Raw genomic sequence first — 20,768 nt, forward strand, 5'->3', positions numbered from 1 at the left:
GTAACATGTTGACTATCCCTGCATTTAGGAAGCTAGCGAGATTTCTCGAACATTCTCTAGATTCGATGCTGCAACCAAAGTAGACTGAACAGTAATCACGGCACCGCGTTGTATGTAATCGCGTTGCGAATATTACGAATATTACAAAATACCACGCGATTCCTCTCAATAAGCATATAACACGAAAGCAAGCACTAAGTATATATCTACTTATAACAGCTCAGTATAGCTGCTCCAATTTTCTTCTTAATACTGCATTTACTTACCAACTTCCAGTAGTATTAATTAATATACCAACAGAGCAGAGATGGCCCAGTGGTGAGAACACATCTTAACCGATGATTTCGGGTTCAAACCCAGGCAAGCACCATTATATATATGTGCTTAATTTGTGTTTATAATTCATCTCGTGCTCGGCGGTGAAGGAAAACATCGTGAGGAAATCTGCATGTGCCTAATTTCATCGAATGTCTGCCACATGTGCATTCCACCGACCCGCACTGGAACCCACTGAACCCACACCCACTGAAGCCCACTTACTTATTTTACTTTTTTTGCCATCAGTTTGTAAGTAGCCTATTGCTGGACCAAGGTTCCCTCTTCTCGAAGTTTGGAGTTCAATCCTCGCTGCTAAATTCCTTGAGCATAAGATGAGTAATATACACCAATTAAGCACATTAATATTCAGTGGTATTGCCTCAGTTTAAACTCGTATGTTCATCGTAAGACTTATTTTAGCGACTGCCATCTCGCCTCGCTCTAGTTCCGATGAGTATGTAATTAGGAAGGCACAGTAAATAAACACTATTTAACATTTATTTTCTTGGATAAAAATAGCATCGCAGAAATACATATATACAATATAAACAAAAAAATTATTATTTAAATTCCGTCTCTAACTTTTATAGGTCTGTGTTTTTTTTTCTTTGACTATCAGTAAGTAGAATGTGCCCATAATGAATAAAGAAATTCGAATAATGATATAATTGATTTCTTGTACTAAGTACTATTTATTTATTGATTAAGTCGATAATTGAAACACAACAATTATTAAACAATGAATACATCATCGAATTATATTGACAAAGGAATCGTTTTACCGACGAATACTTTCTAGCCGTCGGTTAAATTCGATAAATCGAACAAAAAGAAATGTAGTTCGAATCACAGGTAACATTATATTACGACTTTCAACCGCAAGGCACAGTTTCGTCTTAAATCATTAGCTTTGCCGATTAGAAAGGAAATAATGACTGCTTCTTGCTCGCAGACTATATCGTAAACTTTATAATTTAGGTACTTATATCATAGAAATAGTACTAAGAACTGGAGTCGCTGGGGAAATAGCTGAAGCGAACAAACGATCCAAATTATCTTATCTTATCCCAAATTATGTTTCTTTTCCATTTGTTATTGAAACAATTGGATCTTGGAGTAGTAGGTCAGAAAGCTTCATTAAATGTATAACACCTCGCTTTATTGCCTCCACTGGAGACAGGTCCGTCTTTGCCCAGAAGATCATAATTGCGATGCGAAACTACAGGCACAAGGGACATCATATCTTAGTTCCCAAGGTTGATTGGACATTGACGATGTAAGGAATAGTTAATATTTCTTACAGTTTCATTATCTATAGGTGATGGTGACCACTTTCCATCAGATGGCCCATATGCTCGTCCGCCAACCTATCAAATAATAAAAGATAATCATTCATTAGATACCATTTGATACGCTACTAGATCTCGCACGCAATACAGCAACGCATTTTACGTCGTCTATCCAACATGGCATTACACGAGTACGCGGAGCGCTTACAAATTACGATACCTATCATGGTATCATTCGATATTGTTTCTTATATGGTCGGTTGTTTCGAACGATTAAGAATATAAAGTGACCGTTCAGACTATATAACAGAATTGACGTAATGTTTTAATTGAGTATAGTCAAGTTGAAATGTTAATTTTTTTTATAGTGTCAATGTCAACCAGATAGTTACGATTTTCTTTTTTTTTATTGGTGAGCATACTGGCAAATGCTGCCTGCGTTGCTGCTCTGTGGTAATTGGTCACCGCTGAACATAGATGTTGCCATTTTAAGAAATATTATTAATCCCCTATACCGGCCATGTGCTTTCAATCTTGCAAACGAAGACTCCTGTTTCACAACAATACTAAGTATTACTATTTAAGGTAAAATATTCAACTATTCCATCCAATTGTGTTGTGCCAACATATGCGGGCTTGCACAAAGCCCTACAATCTAGTGAATATATAATAATAAAAATTATGAAGAAAATTAAAAGTGAACACTTCGCTCTGATACACTACAAATAGTGTGTATAATGATTAATATATTTTTATAAGACAACACTTGTTCCCTCCAAAGTCCTAAAGAGTTTTAATATCGGCGGTGATTCAATATTTTTGAAATAAATAAAATAAAAATTCATAAAAAAAAACTGTTGCCAGTACAGCAACTTAACAATATTCAAAATAAATTATTACAATAAATTAATTTGCTTATAATAAGTCAGATTTTACCTTAATAAAAATAGGTATATTAAAAATGTAACAACAAAGAAGTCCTTGAAAAAATGAACATTTCAAACACATAACTGCTTATAAAGCAATAGTCATTCACGAAAATCGTAACTTATTTCTATATAACCTTCGTTCCTAAAATATGTCGCGTGATACGAAAATAGAATGTTTTAAAATTGAGCAATTGTATAAGAGACAAGGATTTGCAACAGGCAGTCCGCATACGTAACTTTCCATTTTCTTGTAACATTTCCGCCATTATCTACAACTAGACGGCGCGGCGTTGGCGGCAAAAAGTTTGCGCTGCGTTCATTTTCTAAACGCATAACGAATCATTTGACGTTATATACGTTTTCTGAGATTTCTACTAATGTTATACGTTTAGTATATTTCTACATTATATACTACCTACCTACCTATATGATATAATATTTCTTCAATTTATATGTCTATTTTATTTCAAATCTTTTGTCAAAAATTTTTCGAGGATAAGAAGTTTATTGCAAAAACTAAATGCTAACAAACTTTGACCAAGATGTAAAAAGTAGTAAAGTTTATAAAATTCAAAATGAATTTAAATTTATTTTTTAATTTCATGTAAAAGGGTTTTTCTTTATAGCTCACTGTTGTAACATACTTTCTGTGACGATTAAGTGAAACAAATATTTATTATGTTCTATTTTTAAATTAACACATGTTTTTACCAAGTCGGGTCATACAGTTTTTTTTCTGAGCTAATAAAGAGAAAAAAAATGATAATCTTGTATTTTTTGAAGTCGTTTAAAAATAGAATGATTAGGAACGTTCAATTTACCGTTTATGGGACAACTATTCTATTTACTCGCTGTTTATTTATTTTTTTATTGTATCATTAATGAGGCTGTTATATTATTTACGCAAACTTTGTTGTAGATTTATAATGCTTTCGCAATGTATATAACGGCTTTTTCATTGTCACGAGAAACTGTAAATAATGATTAATGACATAATTATTTATAGCGTCACGTGTCCTGTTGAGGCAGAAGACTACAAAAGATGGAGTAGTACACAACTATGCAAATTTTCAGTAAATGAATACGGACTCATTTTACTTCTTTAAAATAAAAAATAAAAAAAATCTAAATCTTATGTCATTTAGAAAACCCTTTTGAGATCAATTCGTTGTTCGTACTTCCCGCTGCCATGAATCTTTGTCTCAAGAACGCCTAGAGGTATATGGTATATATACTAAATACTAAAGCCTGCAATTCCTTGGAGCTGTGAAGAAATCAAATCTCTTTATCTCCGAAATCAACGGACATGGCCTTTTATGCTGCATTTTCTTACTCGTGATATAATAAAGTACTTCCCGTTGACCAATAATTATGAAATTCCTAATAAGCAATATCTTGTCGCACGAGTATAGGAAAAAAGTAAAAACTGTAAATTGTTGTTAAGTCCGTGTCTGTTTATCTAACTAAAAAAAAATAAGGAAATTAATTAAACCTATAAAAAATGTAAGTCTTAAAATAATTTGGTAAATCTTTCAGTATTATGTGATGGGACGGAACCCTCACTACGCAAGTTCGACACGCACTTACCCGGTTTTTGTATTTTATACTCAATTTAATTGATTCTTTAATATTGGAGGGATGCAAGAATATTAACTTTTATGCCTTGTATTACTAGATTCCGGTTTAAGGTTGAGTGAGCCAGTGTAATTATAGACAGGCGACATCTTGGTTTTTATTGTTGACGGTCCAATGACGGTTTTATTAGTACCTAGTTAAATTTTTACTCATGCTTATGGGCGGTTTGATGAAAATCATTATAGAACGGCTAACTTGCTTGTCTGTCAATAACAATTTAAAAAAAAATGCCATTTCATTTATAATTATTATGCATCATGAAGTAATGAAACATAAATATTGTTGTTATTTACGTGAAAAGAGAAATTATAATTAAGAATATATCTAAAGACAGTTTGGTTATGATATTGTATGAAAATTAACCAAAAGCTTTCTCATTGAAGTATCACGGGTAATATTGTAGTAACAAGACGCTTAATAGCTGAGATGGCCCAGTGGTTAGAACGCGTGCATCTTTACCGATGATTGCGAGTTCAAACCCAGACAATCACCACTATATATATGTGCTTCATTTGTGTTTATAATTCATGTCGTGCTCGGCGGTAAAGGAAAACATCGTGAGGAAACCTGCATGTGTCTAATTTCATCGAAATTCTGCCACATGTGCATTCCACCAACCCGCATTCAAACAGCGTGGTGGAATATGTTCCAAATTCTCTCCTTCATGGCAGAGGAGGCCTCATCCTAGCTGTGGGAAATATACAGGCTGTTTCTTTACTTTTACTTTTTATGACGCTTAAAATAAACCTGACAAGGGCTTCAATTGAACCTCCATTACCTTACTCGGCAAGTTGTTGGTTATAAATAGATTCATATTTATAATAAACGACGCATAAAAATACAAACTGCTTGCTTGTAAAGATAATAAATGTTATTTAAATAACATTCTTCGATATCAATTTAACTGGAAGAGAGATAAAAATTCCATTTTTAAATTTAAATTAATTAAATGTTAAAAAAAAAATATTATACCGTTTATTTTTAAATGTCATTATTTGATTTAAATTTAGAATGGACAATTCCATTCGGATATTTAAATTAAAGAGTTTTGCATTAATCTTATTTGACAGTTACATAATAATGAGAAACTACGCTATAAAATTTTTTTTGCAATTTACCCCGATGTGTTTCATTCAAGCGTTATTTTATTATCAACTCGGCCTTGAAATTTTACTCTCATATCACACAAAAAAAAAGTTGCTCTGACTTTAAATAAGTAAAAATCAAACAATTTTAGTAGAGTCGTGTGAATGAGCCTTTCACTAAGGAACGCCACTACAAGAATCTCATCATAGTTCGAAAACGACCTTTTTTCATGAATACTATCATAAATATATTATGCAGTTAAATATATATATCATGTAAGAAAACCAACGAATAGTAATCATCAAAAAATATATTGTTAAGACTTATTGCTCTATTTATTCATAAAGAAAATTAGAAATGTATTTAGCCATATAAAATATGTCATAATTGTCAAATTAGAATAGTATGCAAATAAAAAGTAATATTAGTATAAAGTAGAACTATAGATCCAAATTTTTCCACAGCTTATACGCATACTTATTGAACTTTTAGGTAATATAACTGCCAAGGTCAAAATCTTTTTGCTACAGCCAGTTCGAACCGACCAGCCGTTTCACAGCGATTTTTTTGCTTGCACGTATATTTTCATAATTGTTAACTTAACGTATTATTTAAGTACTAATTACACGATGTACTAATTATTTTGTAAAGTCCTCCGACATTGATCCTACTCATGCATAGCCTTTTGGAGAACCGTCAAATATTATATAGTCTATTTCAATAGAAGTAAGAAAAATTATAAACAAACCTTATTTTATGCTTTATGCTAATAGCTGAGCTATATTATGTTTTTAATTGTTTATGGTCAATATATCTTTATTTGTAATACATCACTACTCCACTTAACCACATATTTCCACTTTAATTTTAATTCAAAAATTTTAACAGGATGAATGTTGTTCATTTTTTTTTCCTGTTATGGTTGGAATAGAGTACACATACTCGAACTAGAACTAATCAAAGATAAAAAGATACATATGGATAGATATAAACAAGATGATGATGAAACTTAATAGACCTATTATAATTCCAAACAGAACATAGTTTGGAATCGGTGGTATCGTTATTTATATGTACAAAATATATATTTACGAATTATATATACAAACCTTCCTCGTTTATCGCTCTTTCAATTAATTAATATTGTATCAAAATCTGTGGAATGTTTGGACTAAGGAAACGGAGATAAAGTCAGGGGTATTTAAAACCAACTATTATTTGATTATAGATAAAGATAAAATAAAATCAATTTTATTTCGATATTACCAACTTAAATTGTTACCATAATATCACTTCTTAATTGGACAGTATTATACTGAACTTATAATAAGACACCATGTGACCTTCGTTGTATCAAACGTAAATATTATTTAGTAACATGCTCTTACTAAGGTCTGACAGCTATAGAAAGCTATACATTTACATGCACAAAGTGATGTGTTGCAAAATTGTGCGTTTACTCGCCATGTCGTGTCGTAAGGAATAATGTAACATGCATCCACATCTCTCAATACATGCCAGGAAATTAATTAATAAACTTCGATTTTCAAATTTAAAAATGTACAACAAAAAATTTTATGAAAATAACACAAACATAAAAAAATATATTTATTTACAGAAAGCAGGTATTTGTGTTGATAATTTTATATTCCACATTTTGGTTGTGTGCAATTATTAATTAAAATCCCGTAATCAAATTAAATAGAGATAAAATATGATTAATTATATAATTAAATGATTAAGAATATTTCATATGTGTTATATCAAAACCTTTGTTTTAGTTATCTATCACAATACGCGTTCGCGTCGTAGATTAATTTAAATTTTCGTAATGATTTAGTTTATGAAAAATAAACAAAAAATTAAAAGAGATGGGAAAGGGAAGGGAAGGGAAATATAATTTAAATGGGCATAATATACATATAATCGTGTTAAGTACTGCCTTTTAGGGTCCAGTCGTTGGCTTCTGTTAGAGTCACGAACCATTTATGAAATTCACATAGTAAACTAAAAATTAGGCACTTTATCAATATTGTATTTACACATTTACTTATCGTTAGTCAATATATAAACTACGGAGGACACAGAGATGAAAATAATGGAACGTTTGCCGGAAATGAAATTTTATTTCGAATTTTGTAATTAAAATTCATTATTCAAAATTAAGTAGTCAACGGCCAGGGAGTAACTTTCCTTTATATGTATGCTATCTTTTTTTATGTCCAAGAGATAGGTGCTACCCTACCTAGGCCTGTACGAAACCCTACCGGCTACCACCAATATTCTATCTATGTACTAAGTAATTCAAATGTTTCTTTTTATAACGTTTTTAAAAGAGGCTAATTGTACACTTTCCAGAATCCTTTTGTCCACGACATTGCCCCAAATAAGAGTTACTGACTCTGTGCACTCGAATAACAGGATATAGTATTTATATACAGTTCGATAACATATAACAATAATTTTACTCTTATCAATTTTGATTGACCTCACAGTTACAGATATCTTTGATGGATATTACAATAAAGTACGACTTCAATGTGTTGTTACAATTAATATTTTAATTTATTGTTAACTTTTTACAGTAATATGCATATGTTTGTAAGTTAAATCATTAAGGGGTCATTTATGTAAGCTCATAATAGTGAAAAGCTAAATCGAAAGGACGTAAGTGCATTTTTAGATTTTCTGTTTTGAGCATGTTCAACCTTCTGCTTTTGTGTTAGTTTATGTAGGCACATTTTGGTAAAAAAAAAATCCTGTATATTTTACTTACAGAACCGTCTTAACCTAGGATGCATACATAGGGTGCAAAAATAAGTGGCATAGACAAATATTTGTCTAGAAATAATAATAAAGGTCCTATAGGACCTTTGGGTTCCGACTAGACAATTCGGCTCGGTTCATTTCGCGGTCAAAATGTCTCTTTAAAAACTTTTTTTGTGAAGGCTACATTGCCAGCAAGTGGGTTGCACTTGAACGCGTTGTGCTAAATACTCCATCTATACCAAATGCGGCATAGCACTTAAACCATCATCCCCCATTTGCACCCTTGCAGGTATAATTTAAAAAAAAATCGCCCCTTTCCTCTTCAGTTCTACGACTATATCAATACTATATTTAAAATAAATTAGTTAAGTGATTTAATCGTTAACAGGAAATAGACAGAGTTACTTTCGCATTTTTATACTTATTTAAATTAGAATGCAGTGACTATGTCATTCATATTAAAAGATCGCAGACAGCTGAGTTGTTTATAGCTTCAAATTTCAGAATCGTTTTGATGAAATTACAACAAATTTATTATTATAATATATTTTTCAATAAAAGTCAATTTTGCTTATATAATTAATATATTTACGTAATATTTATGATTGAGTATCCATAACTGTGAGATTAAATATGAGGATGTTGGTCAAGTAAAAGTTAATTTGATTTGAAAGTGTTTCAAAAATATTAATAATATGATTATCGATGTTGAAAATTGATATTGAATAACACAATCTAGACATTCTGTGTCGATGTCTAGATTGTTGCAAGAATATGAGGTCAATGAACTACGTATAACATAATTATATACATACGAAATGTATGGTAATTGTAGTTTGGCCGTTTATTCATAAAGACATTCTTTAATGTATTTTCTTATTATTCTTACTAATGTATTTATTGTATATATATTTTTCTAAACTAATACTCGTTAAATATTATGTCGATAACACCACAAAGTCCGTAAATGTCCATAAATTTATATGAAACTCACTCACGTTCTTCACTGAAACTCGTTTAAGATAGTTCGAAACAATTTTTCAAATCTTTATTAAATTTGACGTTAGTCAAATAAGATCATATACTCGAAAGCATTGATGATAGAACCTGTGATATTTTATCCAGGCGTTCTACGTATCGAAAACTAGCTGTGCCAGCGACTATAGCCTTAGTTACTTCTTATTACATCACCTTTCTGCCAGTAAAAGTCTCGTTAAAATCGGTCCAGCCGTTCAAGAGATAAGCCGGAACAAACTGATAGATACACAAACAGACAAACAAAAATAGTAAAAATGTTATTGCGGTATATGTACCGTGTATACGCAACATATGCATTCATAAAAAACGGTTATTTTAATATTACAAACAGACACTTGAATTTTATTATATGTGTAGATTTTAATTCTTGCTATCCGAAATGAGATTCGAAGAGCGATGTAGGCCAAGTGCACACGAGTTCGAAGGCTCGCTCTGTCATGGCCTACAAGTAAATAACAAAGGTAATTCATGTTTCGTTACAAATTTAATTTACTTAACAATAAAAATATGTTTCATTTACTGTATTGCGTTTTATTTTACATATATATTATATATATGTAGTTGTTGATATTTATATGTGTTTTCGTTATGATATAATAGCGACCCATCCGGCTTCGCACGGGTACAATTTTTTTTTATTTTTATTTTATGGAATAGGTTGGCGGACGAGCATGAGCCACCTGATGGTAAGTGGTCGTCATCACCCATAGACAATGACGCTGTAAGAAATATTAACTATTCCTTATATCGTCAATGCGCCACCAACTTTGGAAACTAAGATGCTTTGTCTCTTGTGCCTGTAGTTACACTGGCTCACGCACCCTTCAAACCGGAACACAACAATACTGCGTATTGTTGTTTAGGAGTAGAATATCTGATGAGTGGGTGGTACCTACCCAGGCGGGCTTGCACAAAGCCCTACGACCAAGTAAAGTACTATAAGTACTTTATATGTACCGTTATATTTTGTAACATAAAATCATTCTAAATTGTAGCCCGTGTGTTAATCTGATGTATAATCTAACCTATATTACTTTTAAATTTCTTGCAAAGAGTAACAAATATGCATACATCAATCCTCACAAACTTTCGCATTTATAATATTAGTAAGACAGTTAGAGGTTAGTTTGTATAATTGCAGATTTCAAGTCTCGGCATTTTTTTGGTACTCTAACACATTTTGAATATATTACTTTTCACTTTTCACCAGTGAATACCGCCACATTTTAGTAACTTGATTTTTCTTTCTATTTCGAACTTTTGCCAAAAATTTATTAACATAAAAATTAATGACATTAAATGCTTGAATATATACAAATATGAACTAAAACTAATTACTGTATAAATCTTGACCGCGTGGAATGGTGGAAATAATGCTAGCAGCATTTCACCGTTGAATCACAATTCCGATCCTCAGGGCAAAAAACGAACTAGCCCTCCTGTCACCAGTGGAGGCAATGAGGCGAGCCGTGTGTTACACTAATTTGTTATACTTTTGATGAAGGCTTTTGCACCACTACTCCAAGGGCTAAGCGTTTCGACCTTGATTTGGATGTCCAACTGATGACTAATGACTTTATGTGAAGTCGATGCAAGTTACCAAAATGCAATTCTGTAAGACTTTATTTCGCATCTCACAAGTGAAATGTTGACAGCCGATTTCCGACGAAACGCCATTTTGATTTATGCTTCCTATAAATTTTATAATTATGTTCATAGTTAATGTCGCATATCACATTTGACGTGGTCTGTGGTCAGTTTTTAGTATCTTTTTACGAGATGTCTAAATTTTTTTTTTATTATAAATAAAATATGAGACAACATCACATACATTACTCTGATCCCAATGTGAAGCACTTGTGTTATGGAAATCAGAAGTAACGACTGTACCACAAACACCCAGACCCAAGACAACGTAGAAAACGTAATGGTAATCTACATCGACTCGGCCAGGAATCGAACCCGGGACCTCAGAGTGGCATATCCATGAAAACCGGTGTACACACCACTCGATCATGGAGGTCGTCAATTATTGTCAAATAACACAGTTCTCACTGAAAATTCGTCCCACAACCCCCAAACCAGGTTATGTAATCCAGTATAACCACTGCGATGGCAAACCTTTGCACAAATTGAAGATGCTGCAAACACAGGCTGGGTAAACTCGAGCCCCTGATTTACTGTTCGATCGTTCTAGAATGCATTTCATACAGATTATAAAAGTAAAAGAAAGAAATATATCGTGGCTGATATCACTTTAAATTACTATATTTAAAGTTTTTATATATTTATTAAATAATTGTTTTATTAACATACATCAGTCTCATTTTTTTTTACATTTATAAATCATCCGTCGATCGTATTAATTATAATTATAATTAATATTAATTTAATTTTTGACTTTGTCTTTATACAACACGAAATTTAAAAAAAATTAATTGATGTTACTCTTATACATAGTATACCCATTAATTATACCATAATTCAGTTATAAAATAAGTTTAATGAATATGCTCTTTTATTATATTTACATACAGGATCTAAAGGAGGTATAGTAGTCATAAATCATATCTTCGAGGCAGTTTAACGAGTTCGTCCTTTGACGTTGTAAATACGTTGCATCTATTTGAAATTAACCCATTATTTTATATATTCTCTGAAGATTTATGTGAATTGTTAGACAGATTTACTTATCTAGCTACAAAGCTATTTATTTACATATATAACAATTTAAATAAATATCAAGGTGAAATATATACCGTTATTATACAAATGATAGGATAGTTTAACGTTTCGTGGGAAGGAAGATGACAAGATCAAACATAGGCGTTCCGTAATGAAATGTAATTCGGTGAATATATAAATATATATTATTTTTTATAAAGGCCCGTCTTAATCTAGAGTGCAGTTTCCATGAATTCTGCATCACCACTGTACGTCTTGCCTAAGTCTCTTAAAATCTTTTTTTGGGTAAGACCGTCAAAATAGTTTATGCAAGATCTTGTTGTGCTAAGAAGACATTTAAACTCACAATTAAGAAGAGCGCATACACATAATATGTTAAGATACAATTATTATCATTAAAAAAAACTTTTCCATCATTATCAACGGCCCGTCACCCTTGGGAACTAAGATGTGGTGTCCTTTGTGTGGTGTGCATTTTAATAGATATTATTCTATTACTTATAATTAATTTGCTAATACGAAAAAATCTTATAGGATTTTAAATTAAGAACTAAAGATTAAGAGGAATATTAGTTACATTATGTAACTAGTTTTATTGTAATTTAGAACAGTTTTGTGGGGATTGAAATGTATGTGATGTTTTTAATATCGCACATGCTTGCTAATAAAGAAGTGTGAAGTGAGCTTAGCGAGAAAAGATTTAGAAGATATGTTACTTCATTTTATAACATTTATTTGGATATAAGAAATGAGTATTACAAAAAAGTAAATTTGTAATTTTGTGAAACAGACCAAAAATTAAACATGACGTTCTCCTGATGTCATGTGTAAACAGCAGCCGAATAAACCGCCCTTAGAATTTAACTCGAAGTGATAATGTTACCTGAGTACGTATTAAAGAGCTTAGATGGCCCAGTGGTTAGAAAGCGTGCTTCTAAGCCGATATACATATATGTGAAACCTGCATGTGTCTAATTTCATCGAAATTCTGGCACATGTGCATTCTACCAACCCGCATTGGAACAGCGTGGCGCAAAATTTTCCAAACCCTCTCCTTAATGGAATAGAAGGCCTTATCCCGGCAGTGGGAAATTTACAGGCTGTTACTTTACTTTACTTCACTTACGTTAGATATTAAAGACAAAACTGCTTTCTCCAATATGTATTCGTGTTTTATTTATCTGTGTAGTTTATAAATGTATACATTTGCTATAGCGCGTGAAGTGTAAGTTGGCGTGTGGCAAAAACATGTTCTAATTATTTTTGTTCATTTAATATCTTATTTGTTTTATTTACCCTTATTAAGAAAACTTATCCAAAATCTATTAAAAATGAGACGTAGAGAATTATTTTCTAGGGAGATATTGGTGAAATAAACATAAAAGTGGCAAGACAAAGGGTGTAGCAGGTGCTGGTCACAGGAACGCCAACTTTTACTTGACAGTCTATACCTTTGAATGACCACGTATAGCATAGCGCGTCTGACATTTGACTGTCCATAAAAACTCAAGTATTAAAATGTCTTCCAATCAAATGCCGCACAAGAAACATTAACATAAAGACATGCAAGTGATTTTTGTCATTGAGAACAAGATTTAAATTTTAATATATTATTAAAATACGTCATTATTTTTTTTTAATATTTATGACCTCAACCTTGTTTAAAATTTTAGCACGAAAGTCATGTTTTGTTTACTTTTTTTACAATTCAACATATAAAAACTTTTTTTGTGAATTCCTTCACACGGATAGTTCAAGTATACGACAAGGAGAGCATTATTAATCCTTCATCGTAAGTGTATCCAACATTGCCGTGTAATATATAGGGTATAAGTATATATATACACTTTGGCACTCCGGAATAACGTAGCGAAATCAGAGAAAAAAAATAGAAGGATCTTCAGTCGCGAATAATAACTCTTATTTAATTATTTATTACTAGATTTTTTATTTCATTATTAGTATAGGTAAACCGAACATTTAATCCAAAGATTGCGTGTTCATACCTTCCAAATAAAACGTACAAAACAAAAAAGCGAGATTTTATGAGTTTAATTTCGTGCTCAGTGGTTAAATGAAGCATGGAGAGGAGTATATCAACCGAGTATCACAAAAAATTGACGTATGATTGAGTGCTTTTTACATTCATTCAGGTAGCAACTTTTTTAAAAACCAAGAATTAAAAACAAACAAAACCAAATAATGAACACGTATTTTTGTGAATATTAATATTAAATCCTTCAATATATTATAATGCTATCAAAGACTCTATTGACGCACCTAATTTGAAGTTGCAATAAATAAGTAGGTATATTCTTATGTACAATAATTTTACAGTAAGATACACATACATACAGTGGACTCCCGGTAATCTGTTCCAGGCGTATCCTGTGTCCTCTATAATCCGACGTATCTATTATTTGTTATTAAAGATTTTTTACCTTATCTTTGCTAATGTATTGCTTAATTTGGATTTGACTGCATTTGATAGCTATCACTTCTTTATACTTCAGTGTATAACATAAATAATCTTGTCTTTGGAATATGTACATTGTCGTATTACAAAGAACTTTTTTGTAAAAAAAAATCGATCTATAGGGAGTTTTAGGCTATATAATCCGACAAATTTCATAGTCCCTACGTCTCTACAAAACGTTTGAAGGATTACCTAGAGTCAACTATATATATTTGTATTAGTTGTAGCAGCAGAACTGTTTTACTTCGTCTGAAATTGTTAAAGTTATTCTATTTATGAATTAATATATATATATTTGTAAAATTATTTAAACAAATATAAGTACCAAATATTGCTAAATAAGCCATCCAAGGTCGAGGAGTTAAGAGTGATCTCACATTCCATTGCGCAATTCAAACATTGTACTTTAAAATATAATAAAAAGAGCTTAATGACATTTGCCGCTGGACGATTTTAACAATAATGCTTTCGTGAATTAACTACCATTTTATTGTAATACGGTGTAATGAGGAACAAATTGGAGTTCTGCAATTTTTCTCCCAAATCGAATCATACTTTATAATGGCGGGAAACTAAGTGGTATTTTTTTTAACATTCGGTGACCAAGATATATCAGGTTTAGAGTATAATATGTTATTCTTGGGTGTATCAAAAATCCACCAGCAAATTTCTGTTTCGACATTAAGTTAATTATTATCAGAAAATAATTAGATACCTATTTGGTTAGCTTGATATAGTATGTTTGTAAAATAATAGGACTAAGTTTTTATTTATACTAATTGCTTTATGTATTTTATATCTTAACATGAAACAAAGTTTGTTCGATTAATAAGCAACATAATTAAACAAAAAGGTAGTTAGTACCTATTTTGGTTGCCATCTTAAAACATATATTTTTATTCTTTAATATTATTTCTCAAAGAAAAAAAGATAATTATACGTAAATTGAAATCATTATGTACCTATGTGTCAAAAAAATTCTAGCTTGCTAAAAAAATCATATTTTTTACTTAGTTTTTAATTAAACTCAAAATAATATACCAGACAATTACTAACTAAAAACATTTATTGTTTTAATTTAATTTTTTCGGTAGCGAGCGCCAGTTTTCGTATATTACATAAACAACCAGCGGATGCTTCTTGGAGTATAGGATCCTTGGAACCTATCGTTTCTAGCAAAAACTGAACTACACCAGCCTGTAAAAAACAGATAAAAAAAAATTAAAACACCAAATGAGGTTTTACATTTCGTAAATTCGTTTGATTATTTAGTATCAGATGATATGTTCGTCGGAAAAACTTTTTTTCACCAATATATATCTATAAAAGATACAATTAATTTAAAAGATATAAATACGAATTATTATTTTTAAATAATTATATTTAATACAACTGCTTTGAAAGACCTTCACTGTCAAGAACGACGTAAACTGTAGCGACAATACTTGGGTACAAGCGGATGTTTTAAAATTTGTTATGACAGTACTGATTATTTTCAAGGCACTTCCTTTGTCCTCGAGTGTAATGTGAGTCCTCTTGACCAATTTTGGTAATAGCGGATTTTCAATTGCAGACGAAATCATCTTAAAAACTAAACACAACTTATATTCGACTACTGCGTGCGCTCTTTTCGTTAATATTATTAATATTGCACTCTATTCATTATCGTTATATGTGACTGCAAATCCAACAACAAAAGAGAGCAGGCATAGACCAGAACCAATGCTTTAGGACCTCTCTAAGGCTCGGGAGTCTTAATGCCAGTCTCTATCTCAGATAGCTCAACTTCCATAACATGTGCTAAGATAATTGATCACTCAGCCTACCGAGAATTTCTCCAAGGAGTTTTTATTCGGTATATACCCATGAATAATTCTGTAATTCGTCTATAGTCTAATCGAATGACGAGGCAGTTAATAAAATAAACAGTGTTGCAATATATAAACATTTTGTCACTTGAAAAACAAGACCGAATTTGAACGTGACCTTCGATTAAAAGTGTGTTTATTCTATCCACTGAGATATATTGGCTCGTGCAATATGTGGGAAATTTCACAATCACAATATAGAAAAGACGAGAACTTTTCACATCTACTTCAATACAAAGTGTTAATGATAATTGCACAAGAACTTAAAAAAGGGTAACCGCATAAGGTCACTTGATTTTATAGCTCATTATTTGAGCAATGTATGTGCCTTCATGCAAGCTCATTTTTATAAGAACACAGAGTACGATAACTAAGAAAACCCAGTAGAAATAATCTAACGTTAAAAAATAATTATATGTATGTATATATTCGGGCCTCAGGCATAGATTTTAATATATATAAAAAAAAAACTCAATCTAAATAATTGCTTTCGAATGAGGAAATACTACCAGGATTCAGTACTATGTTATTAAAAATAAAACATTTTACCGCATGCATAGTAACACAGTTGATCGAGTAGAAGGACAGGTGGTACAACGCCAGCGCGGTTGCCCTGTGGACGTTAGGGTCTCTAGATGTCATGTAGTTGACGAGAGGTGTGATGGCACCACGTTTGCCAAACTCCTGACGGTTCTGAGCCCAGTCGCAACAGTACGCAATTGCGACACCAAGGTTAGCTCTGAGGTGATCGTCTGTTGTGCTCACTGTAAATAATGGAATAAAAAATATGTTAATTTCGAACCATACATATTTGTATATTATTCAAATTTTTATGTTTTAAAATTAGTAGGTATCTTTTTTCAAACATCACTTGAAATAATAACAAATAAGAGTTTAAAATTGTACAAAGTGCTTAAATGCGTTCTAGTTAAATATTAAAATGTAATACATTTTTATTTTTAATTTTGTATATCATATTTAAATACTGCTTGACCGACTACCAAAAAATTCGGCATATGTATTTCATATTTTATTTAAGTCAATGTTTCTGATGCATATAATTTATTTTATTTTTTCTTCAATTTTATAATAGCAATCATGAGGATAGAAAATAATTGTATATTTTTTAAATAAACAGAATTATTATAGAATAACTAAAATTTATGTGTTAAACCAAAAACATAGGTATTTGGGTTGACAATCAATAAATTAAGCAAAGTTTAGATGTAATAATAAATATTTAAGAGTACTTATTAATACGAAAATTTGAACATGCAAAGCGCTTCCGTCACGATATCAACTACAAAAAACGTACATTCAGGGGCTTTGAACTGAGAGCTATAATTTAAGGAAGATATTTTAACATACTCATCTTACCAAATAAATTAAAAAAAATAAAATTATCTGTGAAATAATGAATGAATTAAATATAATGTATTATACACAAACAAAAATGAAGGAAGCTTAACATTAATCGCAAAAAGAGATAAAACAAAATTAGTAATTATGCAAAAACAAAATATAACTTATTACACGTTTTGTACAATGGGCGGACTTCTGGCTAATTAGTCATCTCTTCCAGATAACCCAAATATATTTAGTCCTTCCATCATTACAAGTAAGTGAATGAGAGGTTTTGTCATTATCCTATATTGAGCAAATATATTTTTACCGCCAAGTTATATTGGTGACAAAACAAACGGTTTTTGTTTATTTCTTGATCAAAATCAAGTTGCATAACTTGATCCATTTTTTTTAGTGTCGATTACATCTTAGTACAACGCAATTTCTTACTCACCAAGTTTCGAAAGTTTCCCTACGACACCGTGATCTGAGATCACAGCCAAGTTTTCGTGATCGCGGGCGATAGTTGCAATTGCTGCACAGACTGCTGACAGTACATTGTGATCATCAGAGTCTAACAAATCTACTGTTAGCTCCAAGGCACCGACGAAAGATCGAACCATTTCCCCAGAATCCGCTGCATTCTGGACGCATGGACTCAAAGCGAGAGCGGCGTTCGTTTGAACTTTCTTCGAATCATTTTTAAGGAGCGACCAAATAAGTCTCACGCCATCCAAATCATCGATCTCTGTCATACAATTAGGTTCTCTAGCGCATTCCATTAGTACCAGTGGAACGTTCTCTAGTAATGGCTTATGGGTATTGTTCAGATGATGTACTGTAATAATTATATTTTTTGATTTATGAAACAGAACGTCTATATACTACATTTATTTTACTACTTACTAAGCATAGGAATCCCTCTAGCAATTCGTATTTTGTCTCGGTTGGGAGGATACTTCGCACATTCTGCTAGAGCCCCCGCTACGTTAGTGAGAACACCATCATTCTCATCATCTAACAGTCTCACTAGAATCGGTACTGCTCCGAGGCTGTCTAATCTCTTAACACTAGCGTCGCTGTTAGCACATTTCCAGAGCGCTCCAGTAACTGCAGCCATAAGTGGCTTATTGGCTCTGTTTGTAGAATCTTGAGCTGCTTCTACTAAAAGTTCAAGGCCTCCAGCTTCGCGTATCATATCTCTGGTAATGGCGTCACTGGCGCATTTGTAAATAGCTAGACTGCAGTAAGTCTGCAATGTAGTATAGATTTCGAGTGTTATGCAAATTAATAATGTAAAATTATTGGAGAGAATCAAATCATTCGTTTGCAAGACAAGAAATTATAGATTTTCATCGACTAATTGTGAGTTTAGATGCCTGTTTCTATAATTTAACATTTAAATTAATTTAAAAAAGGAGAATTTCTAAAAAATGCTATGAATATATGAGGTACTTTGCGTGATATGCAGTTGGGCAATGTGCCTTTAATGTTACCTTACCTTTAAGTCCTTGTCCTCATTCGCTAAGTGTATTATCAAATCATCAACCATCTTTTCGGTCTGTATAGCGAGCTGGAAGGAGGTTTCATTTGCGCACAATTGTAAAAGTCCGACAGCCGGTACTGCAACGTCCAAGTGAATGGTCTTGAGTATCCGAGCGATGAGAGGAATCATACCGTACTTTCTCATTGCTTCGCGGTTTCGTTGCGATGATGACATTGACCACAAAGCCTTTGCGCCAGCTCTTGCTATATCAAGAAACTGTAACTCGTCTTGATTTAATTCCTCTCTTGGTGTTATAAGACATCTGAAAAAATATTCATTTTTTTTTTCAATTTCTTGTATAGTGACGGGTTAATTCAAAAATCTAAATATGCATATAACTCGCCTTTCTTTAATATCCAATAGATCTATTAATTTTGGTATACCACCAAACTTCCTACAAAACTTTCTGCTCTTACGAATTCTTCCCAAATTCGCGATAGTCTCTGCTGCTAGAATTTGGACGTCTCTTGCTGGATCCGATAGAAGGCCAACCAGTAATGGAATTGCACCTAGATCTGTTACCTTCTTACGGATTTCGATATTCGGTGTTATATCTCTTAGTACTGCCAAACCCCCCAAAATGCAACAAAGATCTCTGGTTTCTAGTAAATTTACTAGAAGTTCTAAGCCTCCAATTTCCTGTATGGCTCTTTGATTTACCTCTATAGTAAGATCATGGTCCTTAAGGCAAGATAAAGCTACCATTGTGGCAGTTTGGTTACCAGCCTTCATGTATTTGACTAACTTTTGAATATGCCAATATTCTGGAGGTATTTCTGAAGATTTAATCAAGTCAGCCCAGTTGTCTTCAGAGGACGATGTTGATGATGGTGAAGAAGCAGAAGTGTCTGATCCCTCAGTCACCATCACAATACGTGGAAGTCCCACAGTATCCTGGCCCCCATCGACGCTAAATGTAGATATGTTATCACCCTCCGCCATTATAGAAAATAAATCAACAATTTATACAATATTTGCTATAAATAATAAAAATGAATACGGGTATTCAAATTCGCACGATTTAAACTGAGTAAATGGACGATATATCAATAGTGTTGCTTAGCAACGTTAACATTTCTATTTTAAAACTGGTAACATCGTTTACTACCGAATAACGACATTTTACCGCGAAACACGTTTCGTTTTTACTAAAACTTGTAATAATATACAATAAACAATAATATGGTACTAATACTATTTGAAACAACCTGTTTAATTAATAAAATAATGTATATAAAATGTAAATATAATTTAAAATAAAACAAGAATTAAAAAGCAACCTTAAAATTTCTTAATGTTATTATTCGTAAATTTGAATATTGTCGCCCTTGATGCTTATCGCATAACGGATTTTTGATCAATTTTAAATGACACAGGCGACTATTATTGCACCTTGAAATAGACGATGCATATAGTATCACTGTTTTCCATACTTAATACAACTTTTAAAATTAATAACAAAAAGTCCTATTTATCTGTAAACCATGTATATTTTGTACCTATTATATATTTACTTGGTGTTAGGGCTACAGAGCCCTTATATTCTACTGCCAAACAGCATTGATGAGTATATGGCTGGTCGGCTGTATTGATTTAAACGATGTGTCAGCCAGTAGGTACATACATGATTTACATAACATTTTAGTTTCCAAAGTTATTGGCGGATTAGCTACGTAGGGGTTAATATTATGGACGAGATATGTGAACGACGAGTTCCACTTATCATTCACTCATTCACCTGTCTAATGGAATGAAATTTAAATGTATATGATTTGTTAATTTTGT

The 20,768-nt window shown here is 31.9% G+C and overlaps 2 protein-coding genes across 2 annotated transcripts in view; one reads left to right on the top strand and one right to left on the bottom strand.

Annotated features, from left to right (window-relative positions):
* LOC124533575 (SEC14-like protein 2) overlaps window positions 1–20,768 on the top strand; it is a 42,429-nt gene that overhangs the window by 11,765 nt on the left and 9,896 nt on the right. The gene's annotated exons all lie outside the window — the stretch shown is intronic.
* LOC124533576 (armadillo repeat-containing protein gudu) lies at window positions 15,280–19,996 on the bottom strand. Its single transcript, XM_047108948.1, has 6 exons — window positions 19,327–19,996; window positions 18,939–19,245; window positions 18,344–18,689; window positions 17,892–18,275; window positions 16,643–16,857; window positions 15,280–15,422 (listed from the first exon to the last, which is right to left on the bottom strand). The coding sequence occupies exons 1-6, from the start codon at window positions 19,923–19,925 to the stop codon at window positions 15,291–15,293; spliced, it is 1,983 nt and encodes a 660-aa protein (XP_046964904.1). The 5' UTR covers window positions 19,926–19,996; the 3' UTR covers window positions 15,280–15,290.

The sequence above is a fragment of the Vanessa cardui genome, chromosome 11 (assembly GCF_905220365.1).
Source record: "Vanessa cardui chromosome 11, ilVanCard2.1, whole genome shotgun sequence".
NCBI classification, from domain to species: Eukaryota; Metazoa; Arthropoda; class Insecta; order Lepidoptera; family Nymphalidae; genus Vanessa; species Vanessa cardui.